The 21143-nt window shown below is 42.6% G+C and overlaps 1 protein-coding gene across 6 annotated transcripts in view; it reads right to left on the bottom strand.

Annotated features, from left to right (window-relative positions):
- Positions 1–2000: 2000 nt before the first annotated feature.
- The window catches only part of cpeb3 (cytoplasmic polyadenylation element binding protein 3), a 56718-nt gene continuing 37575 nt past the window's right edge, over positions 2001–21143 (bottom strand). For all 6 annotated transcript variants that reach the window (XM_065959228.1, XM_065959229.1, XM_065959230.1 and 3 more), the window contains 5 exons: positions 20808–20897; positions 10932–11050; positions 9402–9516; positions 8181–8362; positions 2001–6231 (listed from right to left, as the gene is read on the bottom strand). In XM_065959228.1, coding sequence (XP_065815300.1) covers positions 6004–6231; positions 8181–8362; positions 9402–9516; positions 10932–11050; positions 20808–20897 — 734 coding nt within the window. In that variant the 3' untranslated portion in view covers positions 2001–6003. The remainder of the gene's footprint in view (positions 6232–8180; positions 8363–9401; positions 9517–10931; positions 11051–20807; positions 20898–21143) is intronic.

Genomic DNA, 21143 nt, shown 5'->3' with positions numbered 1-21143 from the left:
AAATTAGATTTTTTAAAGTGTGCAGCAACACTAACTGGATGTTTCTTCCTTTAGACAGAGTTAGCTTTTCCCCCAACAGTCATTAATGTAGAGCTTAGTGGCTGCTAGCTGTAGCGTTATATTGGATACAGATGTAGTAGGTTGGTTCAGGAACATGAGAGTAGTTAAAATCCTGTCGTTAAAATTTAGCAAGATATTCAAAAGAAATGTCTGCACTAAATTTGATGCTACAGCCATTTAAATATTTTCTTCATCCAGAATAAAAATGGACACCTGTGCCCTTAAATGTGCCGACACAGAAGAACGCTGAAGGCTGACTCATAAAAACACGATATCTTGTTAGCTAACAGCTAGCCGGGCTCCGTCCAAACAAACGTCTCCTTAATTGTTTCTTTTAACACAAACTGAAACTGCTTCTGTTGTTTTGTGGACAAAACTATTTTTCTGGCGGGGGGCTAATGCTAGGCTAAGTTGGCAGACCATAAACTGTACAGTCTGTCAGTCTAGACCAGTGGATCTCAACTGGTGGGTTGGGACCCAAAAGTGGGTCACAGAACCGTTTTCAGTTTGTCGCAAAAATGTTTCTAAAATCTGTGACTACTTTTAAACATGTTTTCATTAAATTGAAGAAAAAAACAAAAATTTAAGGTTGTGATTTCTCATTAAAGAGCGGGTGGCGGTTTCTGAGGCAGTCGTTCCCAAACTTTTTTCCTTGGAGCCCCCCAACTTGTATCTGAGATAGGCTAAGCAGGTACCTCCAAGAACCCAATCAGAAAAAAAGAAACATGGCTGACAGAAATAACATAAACATTAAGAATATGTCTACACACACTCGTTCTTACTAAACGACCTTTGTATAAACTATCCAGTGAGTGTGTAGTCTGTACAAATTTAGTTTTAACAACCTCAGAGCAGACAAATCCTTGCAGCAGGACCCCAGGTTGGGAACCAGTGGTCTAGACTGTACAGTCCACAGTACAGACACAAGTTGGGGTCAATTGTATTTAACTGTTGACAAGAAGGCAAATATCCAAATGTATGACTCGCCTTTTAAAGCGGAACATGAGAAGGGGACATTTTAAATTAAAGTTACAGTAGCCTTAAGAGACAAGTTTAGGATGAAAATTAAAAAACTGTGACCTTCTTTTGTTTTTGTTTCGACACAGTAGACCTACATCGCTACATTTACATTCACTCAGAAGTACAATCACACCAGTGCACTCTGCAGGAATTTAAACTAAAGCCCCGTTTCCACCAAACCGTCGTGTTCAGCTCAGCTCAGTTTAGTACTGTACATGTTTATTGGCGTTTCCACTGTCAAAAGTTGGGAATGGCACCAGAATAACCGATCTGTAACGTCCTGTAACAAAAGCAGAAAAAGCCAGCTACAGGTTTTGGGTCTGGAGGAAGGACATCAATTGGGGGCTAGCACCCCGATAGAGGAAGCTGCGGGGGGTGGCGGGGGAGACACCACGGGTGAAACACCAGTGAACGGCGGATTCCAGCTGACGACCCTGCAGTTGACCAAAAGGCACCGTAGGAGGTACGACAGGCCTAACCTGTACGACAATCTACCACCCTTCTGTTGGGATGCCGAGTGTACCGATCCGGCCGTAAAGGGTGAAGCTAGACCCACCGCAGGCCGTTGATTGGCCAAAAGAATCGTGCAACAAACTAAAAATGGCGGTGTCCGTTGCTTGGCTAACTTCTTGTAAATTTGTTACTGGAAAGCGGTGAACTCGGGTGTGATGTCATTCCCTGCTCTGACATCAGACTTCTGAGGTAAATGGAACGACCTTAAGGGTAGTGTTGGCTGTGGGAATCAAACCAGACCGAGACGTACAGAACCAGGAACCAAACTGTAGAGAACCAAACCGGGCTGCTTGGTGGAAACGGGGCTTATGGGACTAAGTCTGAGTTACTGTAGAGTCATAAAGTATTTAAATATCAGCAAAGCATTGATGTCCATGTCCCACAATGACATCACAACATACTGCATGTCTGCTCCATTCTGCAATTTTTTATTTTATTGCCCATTCATTTGTTTACATTGCGAATCACTTAAACATCACCAACCACCAATCTGCTGTGTGTGAGTAGTTCTTTTTCTTTTTTCTTCACACTAATGTAAGCAACATCAGCGAGTTAACACATAAAGCTTAGCAGTTCAAGAACCGAGACACTTTAGTAACAATTTAACAAACGTCTTTTTTTCTCAGCTTCAAAATAAAATGAACAAAGTGAACAAACCAAGTAAGAAAAGAAAAAAAAACTTTTTAAAAGAATTAGCATCATAAAATTAATTTATTCCAAGTAAAAATACAAAATAATATGAATGACATCGACCAGATATGAAAGTCTCCCCCAGAAACAACGGCTAATGGTGGAGAAATAAGTCTGTGAAGAAGAAAAAACAAAACACAAAATAAAAAAAGAAAATATGTAAATATGTTTCAATTCTTTTCGTTTTTAGCAAAACTTTCTAAAAAATAATGATTTTTTTTCTCAGTACAAAGGCTACATTACTACTGGAAGGTACTAGCAGGTAGAGTAGGTAAATACACAGTAGAAAATGATTTTAGTGAATCACAATGCTTGCAATGAAAATAATTCTGCAATAAAGATTTATGCCTCTTTTTTCTTGTTTTCGTCTTTTCTACAAACAGTACAAACAGTATTGCACATTACAACAAAGAATCAAGGTTCTTAGCCTTTTAAAAAAACGGGACTAATTCAAGTCTTGCGTGAATAAGAAGGCCACCGGTCAATTGATGCACCTTTCGGGGGCTTCTGATCAAGTTACAGGTGAAAACACTCTCGTCGTGTGTGTGTTGTTGTTTTTTTGTGTGTGTGTTAAAAAGAACATTCTCGCCTCTTCTGTGACGCTCACGACTCTCTGCTAAGCTTCAGGGTCACGTCGCCTCTTTTACAAAAAAAAAAAAAAGGGAGCACGAACGTTTAGGAAACATAAAAAACGTCTCTTAAAAAAATAACGAACAGAAGATCTTTCATAACTCTGGTCAGCATAGTAAATGATTGGTTATAAATATACAAAAAACGTGGGAAACATGTTTTTTTTTTTCATCTATGAGCACCTGATATTTTGTTTTTCTTAAGAGCTCTTCTCGACCAATTTGACCAGCGGGACCCTCCGCCCACCCTCCACCGTGATAAAGTAGACTCTCTCTAACTACGTCATTATATTAGTTATTATAAAGCTCCTTCAGTTTGTCTTTGTCAAAAAAATAAAGTCTTTAAATGAAAGCAAATAAGCATGATACAAATAAAAAAATCAACCATCTGTTAAATCATTTCTCTGAAAGAATTAAATTAATATATCATTTTTTTCATCTGAATAAACTCACTTAGAAAATATCAGTTTCTCTCCGAGTATAGTTCAAAATTGAGGTATTGCAAAAGATCTTGTCAGTCAGAAACCACGCTTTATCGCCTCTTCTTCTTTTTTTGTTGTTGTTGTTGTCTTTTAACAAAAAGAACCGCTGACCGTCGAAAACTGTTCAGATACAAAGAGAATAGTGCATAACAATATCGATCATAGAGAAGGAACAAACATAGAAAAGCTGTCCGGGTGGGGAAAGAAACGTCACAAAAACACCCAGACTTCACTTTCAGAGGGATACGTATTATTACTCAGGGTTAGCCTCTGCTTTTTTCTGTCAGTAAAAAAAGTTTCTTTAGCTTTGATTCATTTTTTCTTGGACAACAGAAACACCAATCCAGAAGCATAAAACAGTTTGCGACTATTAAGAGGAGGGGACAGTGGGGGGTGGGGGAGGGGGGGGGGGGGCGCCAACATGGGCAGTTTGACCTTACAGACAAAACGAAGGGGAGCGGACCACTCACATGAACTTGCGCTGTCTCAGGATCCCGTTCAGATTGTCCACAAAACTGCCAAAACCAGTGTAGCTTGCCCCCTTAAATCTAGAGCCGCTCTGTCTTGAGCAGCCAATTCTCTCATCCCTACCTCCCCCTCCCCAAATAATGTTTGAGCTGTTTAACCCTTTGATAAAAAGATGTCCACCTTTTTTTTTTTTTTTTAGCAGGTCCATTACTTCAAGCTTTGCAGGAAAAAAAAAAACATCTGGATAAATATGGTTAACCCCAGCTCGCACATCTGCATCGTCTGGTGTCGTTATTCCCCCTAACCAAAACCCCACCCACCCTCCCCTCCCCCCCCCTCCCCTCTCCAGCCTTATAGTGAGAGCATGTGCAGAGCTCAACCTCAAGTCTCCAGTAGCTTCAATGTTTGATTTCACACCTCCCACCCCACCCACAATTCTTCTTCCCTACTCCACACCTCTAATCGTCTGCTCCCTCCGCTCCTCCTCCTCCTCCTCCTCCCCCTCCGTGTGGAGTTTGTCTTTTATAAGTCGAACATGTGAGCTCTTTGGTTGCGTTCTGGGACGTAAACGTGCGCTTCTGTTAACGAATAAACGAACAGAAAAGACCTCAGTTGTCAGTTTAAGCTCACATTGTTTTGTCTTCTGTGTGTGCGTAGGAAAGACAGCCGTCCTTTGTGTGTGTGTGTGTGTGTGTTCATGTGTGTTCCAGAGGCTTCTGTGTATTCTGGTGCAAGTATGTGTTTACAAGAGAACATACAGTATACACGTGTGCATACACTAGTTATGAAGTTTCACAGGACTTCTATGTCGGACATCAACGACAGTTAAAGCGAATCACAGTTCTAGGCATACACACCTAACTACATACGGTATAAAAAAATTGCACAATTATATCAACAATCACTGCAAAAAAGTTACTTCACCTATCAGAGACAGTTTGAATGGTTATCCTACATTTACTTTGTGATTATTAAGGTTGTTTTCTCCCCGTGTCGTCTGCGGCGAGGCCCGCCATGATTCCGCCGACCCGTCCTCTCTGTTCGTGTGTTGTGCAAACTTGGGCAGAGTCGAGGAGTAGACATGATACTGAAAAGTCTTTGCATGCAGCAACCTGATTGAAATAAACATGCAGTAAGGGGCGACCCACCCCCCCCCGATCCCCCTTAAAAAGGTAGCCATCTTTGTCTTGGGGGCGCCCCCTCCCCCTGTTGATAGCTCGTCGTTGCCAGGTGCTTCTCGAGATCTGTTGTGATTATTGTACACCCAGCCTGAAGAAAGTACGAGTGGTACCTGGTCATACCATGGATTTAGCAGCAAAGCTATTGCAGCATTACATTTACTTAACACTAGAAAATAATGTTGTTATAAAAATAAAGACCTAGAGATTGAAAGCCAACTAATCCACGTATGAGGTATTAATATTATCAGAGTCAAAATTGAGAGTGAATATAGCCGTGTTGTTATTTGTACTCACACTACTGGATAGTTGTTGCTACATCTTGTGCCTCCTGTTTCTCTTTTCCGTTTGCCTTTGGTAGGACTCTTCACGAGGGGCGATAGAACTACAGCTTCTCAAAATAAGTGCATGCTCCTTTTACATAAAATTTTAATTATCTATATATGAATAGATAGGTAGAAAACAAAAAATATATACTTTTTTTTTTCTTTAAATATTTAAATGGTCCCACCTCTGTTCTCAGTAAAGGGGGAGGGGTCCAACAGGACGTACCACAGCACCCAGTCAACAGCAGACAGGTGTCAAACAGACCATCCTGTGTGGGTGTGCGTGTGTGTACGCGTGTGTGTGTGTTTGTGTTTGGTGAGATTTTGTGCCAAAGTGCAAATTTAGCGCTGATAGATGTTTGTGTCCCCCGCAGTGCTTCATCAGAGGCGACACACTGAGTTCAGAGGGAGGGGTGGCGGGGGGGGGACTGTCCCGTGTCTTTGACCAGATCTTTTTTTCATGAGGTGTATGTGGGAGACGGGTGGAGGAGGTGGGGGGTATAGGGGGTTGTTGCAGTGCTGACTCAGACTGCAGGGCAGGAGGGGTTCAGGTGGTTGTTCTTTTCAGGGGGTCGGTGTGGGTTCACGGGGGGGGGGGGGGGGGGGGGGGCTGCAGGGCTGGACGCATGACCCCCACTCAGCTCCAGCGGAAGGACACATGTCGAGGCCGGTCGCCCCCCTCCTTCACCAGCGGCTTGTGAAACTCTCGGCCGGCCCTTGAGTGGATGCTGGCCCAGCAGTACTCGCAGTAGTACTGCAGGCAGGTGACGTTGGCACAGAAGAAGGGGGCGAACTTCCCCCCGCAGCGAGCCCCCTGACACTCATCACACATCTGGTCGTCCAGGACGTACGGCTTTACCTCCACCTGGAGAGGAAGACGGAGAGACGTGAGACAAGGTTCTGTTTATTCTCATCCGCTGACACAGCAGGAGCAGATCCAGACTGGGGCACTGAGTTGTGCAGGGGTTTCATGGAGCATGTGTGTCTCATTACATCGACTACAAGTACTAACATTAACATGTTTAAAATGTTAAAATCCTGTGTATAAATTCATAGTGTGGTAACATTTAAATGCAAAGAAAGCTGGATGTTGCAACACATCCCTAAAAACAGATTTAAACACAAGCCCCGCCTCTGACAAGGCAAATCACCAATCATAGTTTGGGATTTTGGGGAGATGCAGATGAAAAAACAAATCACAAATGAATATATAATGAGTTTGATATTTTATGCTGCTTGAATTTTGTTAAGTCAGAATTATAAATCCCCGTTTGATGGACCCAAAGTTTCTGCATGACTGTGCAGCAAAGCATGAATATTTTACACAGACCTTTGTTACAAATGGTAAAACGTACACATGCTGAGTGGGAAAGCATTGCTTAGCAACATTAAAAGTGTTTGTTTATAGTGATACATTTCATATTTTGTGATGTGTTTATTACAAAGGCTTGTAGCTTGATAACGAATTGAACTTAATTACACAGCAGGAGAGACTTAATGGTATCAGACATTGAAAAAGATGATGTTATCATGTACATTTATCAGTAATGGCATTTTCTAATTGACCAAAAAGACTCCAGCATCGTGCTCCCCTTAACTGTCTCCTAATGCTAGACTTGCACTGTGATCAGTTTTGAGGATGTAAGTGTGTTTTCTCCCTCCAAGCTTTACTAACAACACTCAGGCAAAGGCAGTCTCTGTGCAGTCCTTTCCAATCAAACCGAGGCCAGATTGAGGCAGGTATCCGGTGAAATGACTTTGACCACTAAGCAGGGAGACATGAAATGAGAGCTTGGTCGCCATGGAGACGCAGGGGGGGTGGATGCTAGCCTAGTTACAGCGTGGCCACAAAATGAAAGGTTATCGAATCCCTCAACTGTAGGAGAGCTGTACCCTGTTTGACAAACCCTGCAACAACTACAGGAACAAAATCTACAAGACGCTGCAGTGCCGTTACATATAATTTAGCTGAACACTATTCTGTGACATATCACCACGAGAATAAAGGGGAAAAAAGAGAGAAATACAAAGAAAAGTGGCTAAAACAGGCATCCCTCTATAACCGTATTTTTCCCTGTGTTTGATCTACTTTCTGCAAAAGATACAATTCCTCAAAAAGTGTTGATTCTGTCCACAAATTACATCTTCAAATAAAAATAAACTTAGAAATATATATGTGTGTGTGTGTGTGTGTGTGTGTGTGTATATAGATATATATATATATATATATATATATATATATATATATATATATATATATATCTTAAAAATAATTTAGACAGGAACGCCTTCTTTGTTTACTTTGTAGAAGTTATTTCCTCTGACTTGTTTTGTACACTGTTTGTATTTCAGTCATAACAAAGACACCCTGCCCTCCTCTGAAGATGGATGAAGAAGAGGTGGGGTGGACTGCCACGCCCTGCAGAGGCTCGGCTTCCTGGCCGACACCCAGTCTCTCTCGGTCACAATCTGCCCCGCTGCAATTGGCCGGCGTGTCTAAAATAAGCAGGCTGCAGCGGAGCCAGAGTGGATACACACGTATAGGGAAGTACTATAATTAAACCGACCCTGTGTGTCTGCAACTTGAAACATCTGTCGGTGGCTCCGGCGGCCAAGGGCCAGAGTGATTGCACAGCCGGGCCTGTTCTTCCGTTATTGTAGGCTGTGCCATAATGAGAGCTGTGATGGATGTGAGAGGGCTCAGGCAGAGTTCAGCTCTGCAGCGTGCCAGAGGAATGACTGTGAAAACCTCAGCTGTGGTGGGGACGGAGAGGAAGGAAGATTGTGAATGAAGTGGGTGCTAAACTCGCTCACCCTTTTGTCGATGTCATTGTGCTGCAGCTGTACGAAGCGAGCGCTGATGGCGGCGATGTAGCTCTGCTGGTTGGAGAAGGCAACACGGCCGGCTCCCTTTGGGTATTTGAGCTCCGGGTCGGTGTCGATGCCGGCATAGCAAACACCTCCGTACAGCCGGTCCATGATCATCGCCAGCTCCACTGCAGAGCAGGAAAGGTGATTGATATAAGAACAACAAGAGGACGATAAAACAAAGTCCTTACTCAGACTGAGCTAACGTCATTCGTTTGTGACAGCTCAGCCTGCAGCCCCCAGAAAACCATCAAACAGCATCAAAAAAAGAAAAAGATTTGTAACCTGCTTTATTCAGAACTTCATTGTATTGAATCATCTTGCCAGTTTGTTTTGAAGAGGAAGTGACCTCTGCGTCTGATATTTTTTGCTCCTCATAATTACTTGTTAACAAATGAAAATCCTTGCCCAAATTCTCAGTTAACTTTGTAAGCTGCAGCTCAGCTTGCAGCCTGATGTTGTTGAAAACACTGATTTTCTAAAGTGGAAATGTTCACTCAATGTGCATGTATTTTTCAAGTTAAATTGACTTAAAAAAAAAAGAAGAAACATCCTTAAATATGTGTGTTAGACAGCTTCGGTACTCTGAAAGTTTCTCCATTTCACAGTGCTCTGGTTTCCTCAGGGCCTCAGAGTAGTCTTCAAACTAGAAGTGTTGCCAAATAAGTATTGAGTCTTGACATTGATCAATACAGTAAAAAAAAAAACACAGGGTCAGCCAAGTGCTGTTTTGAGTTTTTGTGGGTTTAATATCTGTCCTGAGATGAGAAGCCTTCAGGCTATCTTTAGAAAAATTAAAAGGTTTATTTCAGACTTTGATGATTGACTCTGTTATTATCCGATAAAAGAATCTACCCCCCCCCCCCTCCCCCATTCATCCGAGCAGCAGTCTCAAAGTGCTGGTATAATTAGTCGGTGTCACATTGCAGACGAGCAGGCGATGTTTATCCCAGAACAGAAGGACTGAGCCTTCCATTACAGCATGAATTCTTAACATGACGACCGCTTGGCCTGCGTCCTGGAAACCTGAGTACAGGATTGCTTTCTCACAGGGAGAACTTTCATTATAGCCTCTGGCCTCAGAGCTTCATGCCAGCACTGTGCAGCCAATTTAGAGGCTTTAGGGGGGATCACAAGTAAGTTGTTCCCCTCGTAGAAGTTATTTACCTGCACGCAGGGGCCGCGGCACCCCCCCTACAAAGATGGTCTTGCGGGGGTCCAGAGGCTGGGAGCCGTCCATGACAAAGTCACTGTCGCTCAGGTTCCAGGGACGGATCTGGACCTGCACCAGAAAGAAGGATCAATATGGTCATGAATCAGAGAAATGTATGGTAAACTTCATATATTTCCCCAAGTTATGGATGCAGCCTTGGAGAGTTTTGACAATATCAGATATAAAGCTCTGCAGTGACAGATGTTTATCTAAGGTGAACATTTACCTGTGAAGCTTTTATTAGGGATATGACCATTTTTTCCACAATTATCAGAAACTTGAAGGCAGTGGAGAAAGTAAAGGACATTTGGCCAAAGTAAAACAACATATTAAACCACCTATTAAGACCACCCATTGGTCACCAATCGACAACAGCAAACGTTGGCATGACCAGTAAATGATACTTTTCAATCCTTCATCTATATATCTACTGCTTATTACCAAATGCTGCAATAATAATATGCTAAACTTGCATTTTGAATATGCACGACTTTACACCTGCTACATAGAAATGCTACTATTGTTAAAGGTCACATAGTATACTAATTTTCAACCACTTTAAATAAGTCTCAGAGCTCCCCAAAACATGTGTGTGAAGTTTCTTGTTCTAAATCCACTCTGATCCTGAATTTGATCATGCCTATAAACCCCTCTATTTCAGCCCTGCTCAGAACAGGCTGTTTCTGTGTATATACCTTTAAATATGTAAATGAGCTGTGTCTTTTTGTGACATTTTCTGAAAAGTGGGCAGGCAAAAGACGGAGAGGATGGACTTTTCCAATAATTGGGGGGTTTGTAGACAGACCAAGGGCATACAGAATATTAGTGTCAGAAAAACATGGCAAAGTTAGTTTTGATGTGAGATACAAGTGAAGAGCCACTGGCAGACACATGGACATGTTTAACAATACAGTTTAATGTAAATAAACAGATTCTTTGAATATGAAATAAAAATCTGTAGTAAGGAAAAGTTTTCTGATGTTGAGTTTAGTTTAGTTTTTAGTTTTGACCTTTATTGTAGAGACGGACAGGGCAGTGAATAGAATTATAAATTATTCTCCAACCTTCCCTTTCTTTCAGACCCTAGCCTACCCTAGCCCAGCCTACACTTAGTGTAGGCTAAGTAGGAGACATTTTGATGACATTTTCTGTATCAATTAATCTAAAACCATTCTCTTTAAAATGCAATCCTGTCATCCATCCCCTGTCATCTGTCAGAGGATGCATGAGTGATGTCGTAAACAGTGCGGTCATAGACACGGTCTTTAAACTCTGTTCTCTTATCTCAAGTTGCTTCTTGGACGGTTCAAAATGGCAGAGGAAGTCTTACAGTGGATATCCATCTGTCACGCTGTAGCTTGACGTATTGGCTACGAGAAATGAATGCTAACAGTTTGCTTGTAGTTGACTTATTTTAACTGCATTCCTGTATGTAAGGTTTACTTAATAAGTGACTTCCTCCCATAAAGAAAACTGTCACTTACTGGTTTGTCTTTGATGGTGGGACTGGACACACACAGGTAGAGCTTTCCGTCCTCCTCGATGCAGGCGTCGATCAAGGCCTGAACAGAAGTCTCTTCCTGGAACAGCAGGAAGGCATAGCCTGGAACACAGAGAATGCAGGGGTTTAAGAAAAGAGATACTCTCTAAGAAAACCTTCATCTGTGGCATTCATTAATCATACCCATTTGACAACTGCTCAAGTCAGAGGCCTGTGACAAAGCTCTACACTTTTTCCTCTGTAATAATTAATGCTTTCAGACAACTTTGGATGACCTTGTGGCCTGTTCTCCTGTCCTCATTCGACTTTTCTGAATAAGACGCTCCGCACCCAGCACCCCACTCCCTGAGCTACTTCAGATTAAATGGCTAAGCAAAGTGCTGCACTCGGAAAGAAACCATGCAAAATTGATCAGCCCAACACACTGCAGATCCTCCCTATAGGAATCTGTTCAGGTAGAGAGGGTTTGTTGATGTCTTTTCAAGGCGGAAAGAAAGAGCAATTCAGACAGTTACTCTGTACCATTGAATTATTAAACTCCGAGAGCATAGACCTTATGCAAGGTCGGAGCTATTAAGCCGGTTCCGGGGCAACAGAAAGGCAAATCAGGAGGGTGCAACCAGCAGACCATGCTACTGAAAGGACAACGAACAAACGCCAAGAGCACAAAGCAACTTTTAGATTAAACACTTGATACCCAAAGACAGACAGGTGAATATATTTGCTGTCAGAAAGCAGCAGATGTTGGTGTGCACAGTTGTCTCTGAGTGGGTTGTAAATTATTTGTATATTGCTTCTTTAAAATTAGAAAAAGCCCAGCACCACCTGTGGCACCCATGAGTCAGGGATATATGAGCTGCTGCCTGAGTGGGCTGGGTAGATATGCACAAGTGCACACAATCACACACACCCATACGTCGAGAGACTGACTTCTATACGAGTACATTCTGTCTCCAACAACTAACTACTATTTGGTTTGTAGTGTCTGCTGCAGAAGCTCTGCGCTCAAGTGTCTCTCAGTATCACCTTCACACACATACACACACACTCACACCGATGTGCTCATGCAGACAAATGCTCGCGTATAAAAAAGGCGAGGAGGAGGAATGTGCAACTGTCATGTTTCACTTTAACATTCCTGAGCGGAGCTGCTGCAGATGAGGTGAGCTGAGAGGAGAAATAAAGCTTGACTCGGCAGTCGGTTGTGTTATGTGGGTAGGTCTGAGCCAGTGTGTGTCAGGGCGGGGCAGAGAGGGGGGGGGGAGGACAATGTGAGCATGTGCTGGAATAAAAGAAAAGAAAGAAAAGGTAGCGAGTAGGGAAGGTGAGGTGGAAAAAAGCATTCGATTGTGTCCTAGTGTGGCCTGAAACTGCTGCTGCTGCTTGCAATATTTCTGATGGTGTGTGTGTGTGTGTGTGTGTGTGTGTGTGTGTGTGTGTGTGTGTGTGTGTGTGTGTGTGTGTGTGTGTGTGTGTGTGTGTGTGCGTGCGCGTGCGCGTGCGCACCATAATTGTATGGTCAGTGTATCGCATCGCATCATCAGCAGATTGTATAGTAACGTGTTGTATCTTTAGCCTAATGTTTTATATTTTATCGTCATCAAATCTTAATATCGTATTGTATATTATATCACATATCGTATCGTCAGCATATCATATTTTTATGTATCATACTGCATCATATAATATGTTAACGTATGTTACTGTATCATTTTCCTTGACTTCCCCATTAAAATAAATCTGGATCACTAACTTACATGTTGCGTTGGTAAAGTGTCCCAGTTCCTGGTACGGAAATCAAACCTGTTTGGCCACAATAGGCCAGATTAGGTACACAGGATCCCAAAGCATCATTTTAATGTCCCCATTCAAACACTGAATTAAGCTACATTTTTCAAGATTAAAAGGTTCCAGCTCTTACAACGTGAGAATCTCTTGCACCATCTCTGACAGAGAACTAAAGTCGGGTTCAAAGTGTTGGTGACTTGAAAATATTAAAGAAAATGTGCATGGCGTTTTATTTCTACCAGCAGTAATCATTTAGGTTCTTGTCCACAGATAACTCAGTGATGGAGTGAAAACGTAAAGCTCAGGCTTATAACAACAAACTAATATAACCATAAATAATCACCATGAACTCCTTTTATTGGCTGCTACGCAATAATGATGTCATAGCGTTAAATGAAGAAGAAACAAATGTGGCAGCACTGACAGTCAGGATAAGAAATGTACTTAGTTTCTTTTGGATCGATATCAGAGTGTCTTCATGCTAATACACAATTAGATGATTGTTTGCATCTGTTTTTTTATGCAAAGCAGCCACAGAGGCTCCTCATAATGAACAGTTTGTAGCGGTTTGTATTATAAGCACTTTAGAAGTAAAGTAACAGGCTCATAACCTCAGCGGGGATATAATGTTTCCTCTAATAACAAGCTGGAACAAAACACTCATAATGGAAAAAAACTAAATTGCAATCAGCCGCTTTAATTTCAGTTAATCTCTGTTTGTAACACGGAGCCGACCCTCTCCGGAGCGGCCTCGGCTTTAAGAGGACTTAGTGCATCGTCATCTTCCTCCACGTGCCTCATCATCACCCGACTTAAGTCCCCCGTCTCTCTCTGTTCTGCCGTGTTACATAAACAGGGTTTGTCATTGGGTGAAATCATGTGGTGTAGCACTGACATATCCCCCCTTAGAGGAAAAAACAACTGCAGTCTCGCAGAAAAAAAAAAAAAAACAGCATGAAAAAGGCAGAGTTAGCCAGCAGCTCGTACAGTCTGAGGCAGGGAACAACGTGTTCCATGACCCAGGGCAGAGGAGAGACACAGAGAGGGGGAAGAGAGGGAGGGGGGGGAATGGGTGGAAAAATAGGGGGGGGGGGAGTGAGAAAAGGTAGGAAAGCAGCATGAATGACTGCCGTACAAACAGAGTCACAGAGAGGATGTAAAGAGTGTAAAGACAGACTCGAGGCTGCAGCTTTTATGAGCTCTGTCAGATAGTTTCTAAACTAAACAAGAAGCCAGACAGAGTCAACAGAGAGTGGTGAATTTTTGACCCATATACGGCCCAAATCAGCAGTTCTATGACCCACATTTAGCCTGGAACGATGCCACTGACTAGCCATAAGTCAAGCCTGGCTCTTGCCGTGTGGCCTTCACAAACACACGCTGGAGACTTTACATAAGAAGTGGAAGTAGCCTCTTTGTTTTAAAAGGTAAGTAGAAGTGTCTTTAACCTGCATTGTTTCTAATGGCCAGAAGGAGGCGACTCTACTGGTTGCAAAACAGACTGTATAAAATATGGACGTAGACACTGTGACATCACCCTTTGGTTTCTGAAGAAGAAAAAGGCCAATGGTCATATCAGAAATGATGCCTCCACCTAACTTTTCACAAGTAACAGGCAAAGGGGTGGAGCTGACAAACAGCTACAAGATGCACCTGTCTGTCAGATAAGCCACGCCCCTGAATTAATGAATACCTCTTCAGCTTAATAAAATAGAAACAGATGAGTAATAAATAAACCCCCTATACAACGTGAACCAATAAAAACACGAGATATTTATACCAAATTATTTTCTTGAACCAGGATGTAAACATGCTTTCTCCACATGTAGAAGTTTGCATTTTAGTATGTGTCCTAATGAGGATCCCTTGGTTCTTGCAGACAGCCTCGAGTGGACATTCGAGGAACTGCGGTTTTTGGCACTTTCCCTTTGGCTTCCTTTTTTGACCACCAAGGTTTGCTGCTTGTTGCAAGAATAAGTTTAATTTCATGAACGCCGTTGGGAAAATGAGCATACCTCTTGGATAATGTTAGTTGTACCCTGTGCTGTTTTTCCTCTCTACTCCTCTGTTGTCTCCAGCTCTGCTCAGGTGAAGCTTCTGATTACACAACGAGGTGCACCTGACCTCCGTGCCAGAAGCCCAGGGTCTGACTTCTGGAGGCGGAGCTTTGCGGCGGTGACTGCTGTGTGTTGCCTCTCAGTTATGGCTTTGTGTGTTGTGTTTTGTTCATTTAGTCTTTAGAGGATCTCTTTGTTCGTCTGCTAATAATAAATGTCTTAGTTTTGACTTTTGTAAGGCGTTTTAAATTATCCATGGGTCAAAGTGTAGTTACAGTCGTTCACCAGATGGGGCAGCATTAGTATTCACACGGTTAATTCTTATAACAATTTGACGATCTAGTTTCTTTCTTTATGAGCCATGAGGTTTATTTTTCAGTCTAATCCTTCTCTTTTAATCCTAAAAGCCGAGTCAGGGACAGGGTTAGCAAATTAGCCACGGCTAGAAAAACTTGTGTGCATGACATCGACTTATTTTAAGTCCTGGTTAACCGGGACCACCTGTGATTGACAAGACGCAACCACAGCTGCCTGTTAAAGTGTTAAAAGGCACATACCCCCCCTCTTATCCAAATATGGTCACTTCTGGCTTTAATCCATTTAGTGTTACAAATGTAACCTTTGTCTGTACTCGTTTAAGGCCATTCTGATTGCATGTGTCTTTTATTTCCTTAGAGCCATAGTGCATAACAACAGATCACATTATACGTCTAACCAGTGGAAATAAATCAAAGACCCTTTTTTTTGTTGTTGTCCTGAGTCATTGTCATGTGTTGTATTCAACTGTTAAAGGAAACTTATCTTTATCAACTTTAATTTCCTTCTGCTGCTATTTCTAGGTCCTATCAGGACGCAGTACTGTATGTCTCTCTGATCGATGAACCTGAACTACACTCAGTTAGGACAGTGTGTGCTTTACAGTCTGAAACAGAGTGTGCTCTAAAGTGCTCGGTGCCACCTGAACGCTCCCACACTGAGTCTGAATGGTGCTGAGGGTCGGCCTTTTTCCTACAGCCCTGCATGCGCACTGCAGAGGCTTACACCACAGGAGCAGGGCACAGATCTGCAGTGGCTCGCACCTCAGGTTTTGCAGGCTTCGCTTGCTTGTGAGCTGAAGCATCGTCTATAAAGGAGGGTTATAAATGCAACCCATGATTATTCCCTCCCCCCCCTAAAGAGTGCTGTTTAGACATCAACAAGATGCAAAGAGCTGCGCTGACCTCACATAACACTCCATCATAGTATCTGGTGCTAGCAGACACTTTACATCAGCCACATCAGACACAGTTGTGTCTTTGGATCTGATCCTGTCGGCTCTGTCACCGATTGGTACACAAACATGTTTCCACTGCTGTATCAGAGTCCCACATCGCTCTCCTGTTCCCTCCATGACCTCATCAGCTGAAAGTTGTGTTCACTTCGCTGAAATCCAAAACGAGATGAGCAGATACACAATGAGCACAGTCTGAACGTGTCTCTCTCTGGCTTTCATAGTGACATTTAAATCCAGGTTTATCTTTTCAGACATGTGTCCACAGATTTATTCCACACAGACGAGGGTGCTGAGAGGGAACGGCCGACAGATGAAGCTGTCATGAGGAACACGAGAGGCGGAGAAAGTTAAAGGAAAGGAAATGTTATGTAGGAAAGCTGTATGAAGCAGACACTCCATGTTTAATATGTATCCCATGAGAGGAAAGAGAGAGAGGAATAAATCTGCACAGGGCTTTAAAACTGCCACAAAATGTAAACAGAGCGACCACTCGCAGAGGCTTACACCACGAGGGGAGAGAAGAAGAAGACAAAACAGATGAAGAAGAGGATACGGGAGATAAAACAGACAAAGCTGAAGATGATGAAGAAGAAGACGCGGTACAAAATGACGTTGTAGGTGAAGAAGCAGCCGAAGATGATTAAGACAAAGGAGACAAAGAAGAAAGAAGCCAGAAAGATAGACATGAAGAAGACAAAAAAGAAGAGGACCAAGTAGAGGACCAAGAGGAAGACAGGTCACATATGAAGATGATGACAAAAAGAAAGAAGAAAAGAAAGACAAAAAATATTTTTTAAAAAATAAGATACAGAAGAAAATTGACACAGATATTCAAGAAGAAGACAAGGCCAAAGGAGGTGAAGAATAAGACAGTGAACAAAGAAGGCGGAGACGAAGAAGAATAAATCAAGCAAGAAAAACAAGAAGACAAAGGAGAACATAGAGACAATAAAGGCCAAAGAGACAAAGAGGAAGCAGACACAGGCAAAGAAAAGAAGAGGCAGAAGAAATGAGAGAAGCCGAGAGAAAGACAAAAAGAGACGAATACGAGGACAGAAAATCAGAACACAAAGACGATTAAGAAGGTGACTAAGAAGGAGAGGAAGGTTATGAAGAAAAAGAGAGGATGATAAAGACAAAGAGAAGGAGTGTTAGGGAAAAGGATAAGGCCACAGAAGTTGAAGAATAAGACCATGAAAAGAAAAGAAGTTGAAGAGAGCAGAGATGAAGAAGAAGAATAAGACAGGCACGAAAAAGATAAAGACAAAGAAGGAGAACATGGAGACAATAAAGCGAGAGAAGAGGAAGCAGACACAGGGAAAGAAAAGAAGGCAAAGAAAAAGACGAAGAAGAGGCAGAGGGAAAAAATAAGTTACAGAGAAATGCAAACAACACAGAGATAAATTAGGTGATGATAAAGAAGACGATGGAGGTTAAGAAGCAAAAAAAAAGGATGATGAGGAAAAATGCATAGACAATACAGTTAATTAAGGAAGCCAAGGTCAAGGAAGGTAAAGAAGACAAAGAAGCTGAAGAATAACACCATGAAAAAAAGAAGAAGCCAGAGACAAAGAAGGAGAACATGGAGACTGACAAGAACAGGACGCAGACACAGTAAAAGCGTAGAAAAAGCCACAAAGACAAGGCAGCGGAAATAAAATAAGTTCAAGAAAAAAGACGAGGACAGAAAAATCCTGACAGCACAAAGACAAATAAAGTGGTGATTGAGAAGACGATGGAGGTTAAGAAGCAAAAGACAGGATGATAAAGACGAAGTAAGGAAAGGACAAAGTAGATTTGAAACCAAAAAAAGAAACGGAAAAGAAAAGAAATGTAGAGGAGAAAAGGGACAAAAAAAGAAAAAGAAAAAGAGGAGAGGATGAAGGAGAAGGAGGAGAAGGAGGAGAAGGAGGAGTAGAAGGAGAGGCATGTTTGGCAGGACGGATGGAGGGGGACACAAACATCTGCTCTCCTAAAAACTAACACGGGCCTCGAGGCTTTGGAGCATGTGGAGAGGAGTCAGGGCTCGGGCAGAGGAGGAGGAAATCAGGCAGAGCTAATCATCTCTATTAGAAGAAGTCATTCACTGGATGTAATCCACACGGGGGGGTGGGGGGGGCAGACATGGAGGCCTGATGGTAATAACACTGTAACTTCTGCGAGCTTCATGGAAAAAAGAAACTACTGTTTTTGGGGGAGGATGTGGTGTTTTAATAGAGCTGATAATGACTCACTGCCGTCAGGAGCACATTTTACTTTTTAACCTTTTGAAGGTTTCAAACACGTCAGACACACCGGTCCTGCAGCATGACGTGAGCGCTAGCATTTGTAGCAGTTTATAGCTCCCAGTGCTCAAACTGCAGCGTCACCCCCTCCTCCCCCCCTCCTCCTCCTCCATCCACAATCACAGACAGAAATAGCTCCAGGATATTTCAGGCTCTTTGCCCACAGTAGTGTCTGATGATGGGAGAGTGTGTGAGCGGCAGCACCACACTGATCAGAGTTTCTCCATCACAATCGATTTTTGTTGTTTTCTTTTACTTTTTTTTAAAGGCGAGATGATCAAGAAGGAAGCATACCTAATATTTAGACCCTTTACTTGACTTGAAGAAAAAAAATCACAGAGCCTTTAACACCAATATTTCAAAATGCTTTCAATTACTGAGTTTCACCTCAAACAATCTCAAAACCCATCGCCAATCAACGTCTGATAGATGATTTATGTCTCTGGGAATGGATGTGCATTTGTTTTACATCTTAGTAGTTCTGGTTAGAGATGCGCTGATCCACATTTTTTTATTATTATAATGAATAATGTTATTGTTGTTGTTGGTATTGATATTGTCTGTGAGGCTACACAAAGTTGTAGTAAACCCAGCATTGTGTGGTGCTGGCTTCATATACAAACAGTCAGGTTTTCAAATAAATATTTGTTCAATTTAAATATTTTTAACTGAAGTGTACTTTCGATCATATAGAAGGAGCTGTTCCATCTCGTCTGAACGTCGTCATGGAGACGATTTATGGACACTTCAGTCTGTATGTCTTAAGAGTGAGACTGTATGAGCTGAGTGTGTTTCAAGTGCCCAATGATCTTTCTTGACCCGTGACGTTGATTTGCACCCTCAGTCCGATACGTAAATTACCCTCAATATCGGACCCGATACCGATATTAGATGGGATTGGTCAGGACATGACTTCCTTACTTGAAAACACTATAATTTCTTGGTCCATAACATCTAAGAAGAGCGGCCGCAGAGTCTCAGCTCAACAGTAGATTTTAAGTCACACAGCGGCTTCACTCTGGCTTACTTCAGCAGTATGAGACCGAGAGAGAAACCATTTCTCTTTTGATGTTCTTCTAATTAAAAGGAATTAAGTTTGTCAAAATAAGACCATGATGCAGATCTGTAAAAAGTCAAGTGCCGTCAGGTCTGTCCTCAAGAGGAGAAGAAAACATCTTTTAAAATGCTGCTGGCTGTGTTGTTGTCGGAGCCAGCTACGAGCTAAGTGTGCTAACATTAGCCTGCTAACACAACAATGCAGGCCAAGGGCAAATGCGGCTCAAGCCCAGGACAAATTTTGTTAAAAGGGGAAAAAAGGTGCAGCTGGATAATGAGAAGGTTCATTACAGATGACTATAAAACTGAAGAAAAAAGGTTCTAAGATACCATAAATAATTTGAGCTGTAAACACATGAGAGCTCGGGGAACAGTTAGGTAATCCCTGTTCCTTCTTCCTCTCCAAGAACAAAATAAGTCCGGTCCCTCTGAGCCACAAAATGAGTCACCCCCTGAACCAAAAAACACTCTGAGAACTGTACGGACGAACGTTAATGTGAAGCAGGACGGAAAGTGACGCCTAGCTTCCATTCAGTCAGGTTTGGAAGGACGTTTAACGCGAGGAGAGGCCGATGACCTTCTGATGCAAATCCAACATCTGTAACTAACACACGCACAGGCAGATGTGCACTTGCTCTCACCCCTGAAGCCATTAGTGCTCCGTCACCGGGCATCTGCCCCAAGCTCACATGCCAGTTAATATGGAGAGTGTGACACAAACAGGATATTTAGGCAGTTTCTCTCTGAGTTTTACAGCGAGGAGAGGAAGGGTTTAAATTAGAGTGAGGGATGGATTTTATGCAGATCTCTCCTCCCCTTACATGGCCGCCATAAGCTCATTCATTCCCCTAAAAGGATGCTGTATTTTTTTTCCTCCTGGCGCTGGATATTAGTATAGCCGAGCCTGTTCAAAATAATCCGCCCAAAAAAACGAGAGTGGGGGAGAAAACTGGCAGAGGTTTCCGCAGGTCCTCCAGACGCAGCGTATTACCATCTGCCTGTGGAATGATAGTTATTTCCAGAGCGTCTTTAATATCTCCCCTAATATGTCACAAACAGCAGCTCCCGGTTCAGAGGCAGCGATGTGGAGGCTCTCTGATCACCTGCCTGAAGGGAGACGAACATGCACACTCCTCAGGACCCTCAAAGAAACAAACGGCTTCAGGGTCAAATCTCCTGCAGGGCAGTTATGGAGTCATATATCCTGTGTGTCTCTCACACAGAAAAACCACAGGTGGGCCGCTCGGATAAACAGACAGCTCCATGCGTGCCTGGCATGAGCCATGCATTCTGGGTAACCTGATTCTTTAGAAGACTCTAAAAAAGAAGAAGCCCCCGAGGTGATATTTATTGGTGCATTATGGGAAAGTGAAGACGACGCTTTGAGAAAGTCTTGTTACCTTTAGGGGGGAAGTAGGACTTGCTCTCAGCTTTGTGCGGCCAGTCGACCACAAGGTGTCCGTATCGACGGAAACTGTTGGTGATCTCATCTGAAAACAGGAGAGAAGAAAAGGCAAACATGTTATTTCCATGATGTTATCAGTAGAGATGCGCCGACAGGGCAAATACCAGTGCCTAAAATAACAACTGACAAACCGATGATGATGATTTTATCACATCTTTGCGTATTCTTCATGTGTGTTTTTCAGATGTGCTATGTCATTTGATTTATTTATATTGTTGCTAATTGTCCCTCCTCTCATGTCTCCGCATGCCGCTGATCTTTCTCAGAGACG

This window comes from Labrus bergylta, chromosome 10, assembly GCF_963930695.1.
Source record: "Labrus bergylta chromosome 10, fLabBer1.1, whole genome shotgun sequence".
In the NCBI taxonomy this organism is placed as follows: Eukaryota; Metazoa; Chordata; class Actinopteri; order Labriformes; family Labridae; genus Labrus; species Labrus bergylta.
Note: the sequence above shows the minus strand (reverse complement) of the source record. Positions and strands in the feature narration are given on the sequence as shown.